The 5,277-nt window shown below is 45.3% G+C and overlaps 1 protein-coding gene across 1 annotated transcript; it reads right to left on the reverse strand.

The window, feature by feature from the left end:
- Positions 1-3,387: 3,387 nt before the first annotated feature.
- Positions 3,388-4,862, reverse strand: LOC104505949 (potassium voltage-gated channel subfamily A member 1-like). The gene is given in 2 exon segments (XM_010146724.1): positions 3,388-3,716; positions 3,719-4,862. Coding segments are annotated over 2 exon segments (1,473 nt in total).
- Positions 4,863-5,277: the final 415 nt, after the last annotated feature.

A 5,277-nucleotide genomic window follows, 5' to 3' on the forward strand; every position in this document is an offset into this window, starting at 1 on the left:
AAGGAAGGGAGGAAGGGAGGGAGGGAGGGAGGAAGGAAGGAAGGAAGGAAGGAGAAAGGGAGGAAGGGGAGAGGAGGATGCTTACTGGTTAAGAACAGGCAGTTTAAGTGCACCTTCATGTCCACAAAGACATTTCAGCACTCGAGTGTTAAAGGACTAAGTGCTTTTTTTGGTGGTGGTGGGTTTGGGGTTTTGTCAAACTTGTTGAAAACACACGCCTGTGCTACATGAGGTTAATTTCTGTAGTCCATATGTGTTTAGATCCTTTGCGGTGAGCTATAAACGGAGAAAACAACATTCAGGCTCCCCAGACCACCCTGAGTCCTAATGATCCAGCCCAGTCACCTAGCAAAGAAAAATTGCTGCACGCAGCACTTTACTCTCTATATATGCAGAATGATTACAATTCTGCTCATTAAACTAAGGTGTGCAAACGCAACTGTGGCAGAAGTTTTTACCAAAGAGAGGCCTCATTTCCCAGATGCTACTTTCTGTTCATCGGTCCCTCAGCACTGAATTGATTATTGCTGTTTAGTTTAGTCAGTTAGTTGTTATACGAGCTGAGTGCAGCATTCAAGTCCATTTTGACGTGAGAAGTCCTACCCTTGAATTCAAGAGTTTGGGAAGATCAGGATCACTAGAATTTAGTATGGAGAGAGGTGTACAATGGGCAAGGGCGTGAGCGGGGACAGGAAGGAACCTTTGCAACATCTTCCTAGAGGATGTAATGTCCTGTTTTATCTGACGCTTTGCATTTCCTGCAGAAGTTAGAGCTCCCTCAGTTCTCAATTACTTTCTCATCATTAAGATTATCAGAAGCCACACAGTGAGAAATAAAGTCAAGTCTTTCTGGAAACCTGGCAGATCAGGCTTGTGCGTAACTGCAGAGTTAGGGTTTGGGTTTTTTTTACTCTAAGTGCCTTGATTTTATATACACGTGTGTCTGCACATGTGTGAGACACACACATACACAGACACACATATATATTTATACACATATATACATATATCAGAAAGATAGGGGAAGAAAGGATCTGTACAATGTGGAAGGAGAAGTGTTCAACAGCAGTTGGCCACATGCTAAGTGCAGAATGAAGATCCTCAACTTTGTCCACTTCAAAAATAACGATTAGTGCCTACATTAGCTCAGTTCAAGGGTTACTATCTTCCAGGGCCTAGCAATCAAGGCTGGCAAATTGCAGAGGATACCTTCTCCTAGCGTTGCTTCCTTCACCAGGTGATGGTGGAAGTACAGTAAGTTTAGGGATCAGAAAGAAGAATATGGCTCAGAGGATCTGTGATGGGATTTAAGATCCGACAGACTGCTGAAAGGGGACAGAGGAGGCAGGGATGGGAAGGCACTGGTAAGCCACTCTCAACTACCTGCTGGGGAATCCAAGGAAAACAAAAGCACGGCCCTGCAATCTAGTTGCCTGACTGGGCGATGCCGTAGTTCATGCTGGTCCCTACTTCCTCCTGCATCCCGTCCTGCTGGGACAGGCTGCCAAAAAGCCATCTCAGGGAAAGGAATGGCAGATACAGTGATGGCAGCGATGCCTCTATAAACAACCTAGGGAAACTTGAAGTCTTGCATAAACACAACTCTGAGGTATTTGGCAGAAGCAAATGCTAAGCCCTGCAGCATGGGACTAGCAGGGGAAGGAAGGTATCCCACGGGCGCTGGTGGTCTCTGCCCAGCTCTTCAGTGTCCCTCTCACTCACACTTGCTCCTTCTTTCTCTACCCCCTTCTGTGGTGTGCCAGCAGGCAGCACAGGACACTCCTGACAGTGTGCTGGTGCCTTGCCCTTTCCTTCGCTACCTCTGATTAGCTCAGTTCCTGGAGGCACTTTCAGCAATTTGGAGGATGTAAGATAAAAGGCACTGTGCAACTATCTAAATCAATCTGTTGAGTCTCTTCAGTGAGTTTTAGGGGAATACAAAAACGTCTCACCTAATGACTGCAAAAGAAACCAGCTGCTGCAATTTGGATGCATATAATAGGTAAGTTTCATTTACATTCTGAGAATGCACCAAAAGCATGCATCTGCACCTTTCAACTATAAAGGATACTAGGTTTTAGGTGTTGCTATATATAACTTGACTTCTACATTTTCCGTATAGCTTTCCCTTAAAGGGATGGGTATGTTCCTTTCCAACAATGCCTGGACAAAAGCCAACACATTTCCCTGAGCAATGCAGGAAAACAAACAGGTTTCTCTAATCAGTTCATTCAGGCCCTCGGTCTATCAAGCACTTTTTTAAAATTTTGTTTTTATTGTTATTATTATCATTATTATTATTATTGAGTTCATGCATTAATTAATTCAAGTTACACCTTAATCAAATAGGCCATAATGCTGAATATTTTAACATGCTTTGATCTCCAAAAGTTATTGTTCCCATTTGACTAACATACGCACTTAAATACAGTACTTTAAATTACTAGTCAATGATTTAATAAATTAAGGAGTGCACTTCTGGTGAATGCAAATCAAAAAGAAAAAGGAAAGAAAAAAGAAAGAAAAAAGAGAGATAAAGGACCTATTTTTAGAAGATTCAGTTCAAACGAAAGCTTATCCGCTATTGTCTGAGGTAACGTTTCAGGCATGCGATTATAAAATAAATAGTATCAAATTCAAACATGCTTATATTAAACTCCATTGTGCTATCTTGCAACAGAGGGGCTTAAAGTTTTGTATCCAGTTCTGGACAAGGGAAAGGAAAGGTGTGTTTAAATCATCTGCACGTGAGAGAACTTAGCAGCATTGCAGATGTTTTGTTGGTTACTTTCCTTTTAGTTTCTCTATGGACAGCAAGAGAGACCAGGCTTAAGTACGTCTTTAATAAGGTGCTGTGTGGATCTGTAGATTGGAAGTACGGAATCTTTCACATAGGGGGCAGAAGGAAAACTGGCGTTCCTTCACAAAAACCATAGCAAATACTTGCCGCAGGGTTTTGCTAATCTTTTTTTATTGTTGTTATCTGATGCACTTTCTTGCAACTGTGCAGTTTCGCAGAATATTTTTACTGGAATCCATGCATATGCGTTATAGCTCTAAAAACTGTCTTGCTTAGTTTACGTTAACTTCATCAAAAAAAAAAAGAAAAGAAAAGGGAGATGAAAAGTTTAGGTCTCGAATCATACAGCTTAAAACTAAACTAATTCAAACGGTTATCACTTATGGGGTGGAAAATGTTTTTTAAAAATAAACAAAATCTTATCTTTCATGGATCCTGGAAGCTTCTTTATCGCTGAGCAAAAATTCGCAATGCAACAATGCATTTACGAGGTAAATAAAGCATTCAAAGACTATCAGTAAAGCATCTACAAAGTGTGACCGTGTCACTAAAGTCTTCAAGCTGTGAGTGGGGATTTGGGATTTTGTTTACACATCAGTCAGCAGCTTGCTTTTATTAACACAGTTTTGGTTGGCTACAGTGCAGTTGCCAGTTCTGAGATTAGCCTCTCTAAAATTGTCTATGCTATTATTCATATCCTCTTCGATTTCCATGTACTCAGATTTGCTGATTGTGGAGGAGCTGCGGCGACTGAGATCACTGTCAGATGCTAAATTAGGGGAGCTAACATGAAGTAACTGAGCCTGTTCTTCCCCTTCTGTTTCTCGGTGGTAGAAGTAGTTGAAGTTGGACACGATGACAGGTACAGGCAGGGCAATTGTGAGCACACCCGCGATGGCACACAAGGAGCCTACGTTTTGCCTCCAATTGTCACAGGGTACATGTCACCATAGCCCACAGTGGTCATGGATACCACCGCCCACCAGAAAGCATCAGGGATACTTGTGAAATGAGACTCAGGTTCTTCAGCCTCAGCAAAATATACCGCACTAGAGAACAAGATCACCCCAATGAAAAGGAAGAAGATTAGTAAACCTAGCTCTCTCATACTTGCTTTGAGGGTCTGTCCCAAAATCTGGAGGCCCTTAGAGTGCCGGGAGAGTTTGAAGATTCGAAAGACTCTTACCAGTCTGATGACTCTCAGGATGGCCAAGGAGGTAGCCTGCTCTCCTTTCTGAGTCCCCTCCCGCTCAGCCATCTCAGTGCCCAGGGTGATGAAGTAAGGGATGATGGCCACAATGTCAATGAAGTTCATGATATTCTTGAAAAATTCAGTCTTGCTGGGGCAAGCAAAGAAGCGCACCACCAGCTCAAAGGAGAACCAGATGATGCATAGGGTCTCCACAACAAAGAAGGGATCTGTGAAGATGTTGGATTTGTAGACCTGGGTGGTGTTGTCAGTGCGATGCACTGTATACTCCTTGTCCTCCTTCAGCTCAGGTAAGGTCTCGAGGCAGAAGATCACGATGGAGATGAGGATCACCATGACAGAGACTATTGCAATGACCCTTGCAGGCCCAGAGCTCTCTGGGTACTCAAAGAGGAGCCATACTTGGCGCTGATACTCCCCTTCTGGCAAGGGTCTCTCCTCATCTTTGATGAATCCTTCATCTTCCCGGAACTTCTCCATGGCCTCCTCACCCAGCTCATAAAATTTGATCTCCTCAGAGAACATGTCCAAGGGGACATTGACCGGCCGGCGAAGCCGCCCCCCGGACTGATAATAGTAGAGGATGGCATCAAAGCTGGGCCGATTCCGGTCAAAGAAGTACTCATTGCGCAGGGGGTCAAAGTACCGCATGCGCTTCTTGGGGTTGCCCAGCAGAGTGTTGGGGAACTGGGCTAAGGTCTTCAGCTGCGTCTCAAAGCGTAGTCCAGCAATGTTTATCACTACGCGCTCACAGCACTCATGGTCATCATGGGCAGCGGGCTGGTAGCTATCTTGGGGGTGGCCAGGTAGCGCAGAAGTCTCATCCATGTTCTCTCCAGCCATCACGGTCATGGTGGCACACGGGAAGGGGGACCCAGGGGGAAGGGAGAAGTGAGGGAGAGGGGCTTGAGAGCGGGGAGGAGGATGGAGGAGAGCAGAGAGCCGAAGGGAAGTTCAATGGAGGATGGAGGGGGGTGGCGGGGGGGAGGGAAGGGTCAGAGTCTGCAGAGAGGGATGATGGCTCGGGATCAAGAGCTTGCGGAAGGGATGGATGAGAAGCCTAAAGCATGGAAATATCCCAAAGGGGACAGAAGAGGTGGGATGAAGGGAGAGGCATCAAGGATGATGGGAGGGTGAAAAAAGAGGGGAGAAGTACCTTTAGGGGGGGAAGAGGGCAGGTAAGGTGAGGGGTCCTGTCCCCCAAGCCAGGAGGCTTGAAGGTCTATGGAGTACACCCCCAGGCTGGGGTCCCCTCCCCAGCCGTTTC

The sequence above is a fragment of the Eurypyga helias genome, unplaced genomic scaffold, assembly GCF_000690775.1.
Source record: "Eurypyga helias isolate BGI_N326 unplaced genomic scaffold, ASM69077v1 scaffold13172, whole genome shotgun sequence".
Lineage (NCBI taxonomy): Eukaryota > Metazoa > Chordata > Aves > Eurypygiformes > Eurypygidae > Eurypyga > Eurypyga helias.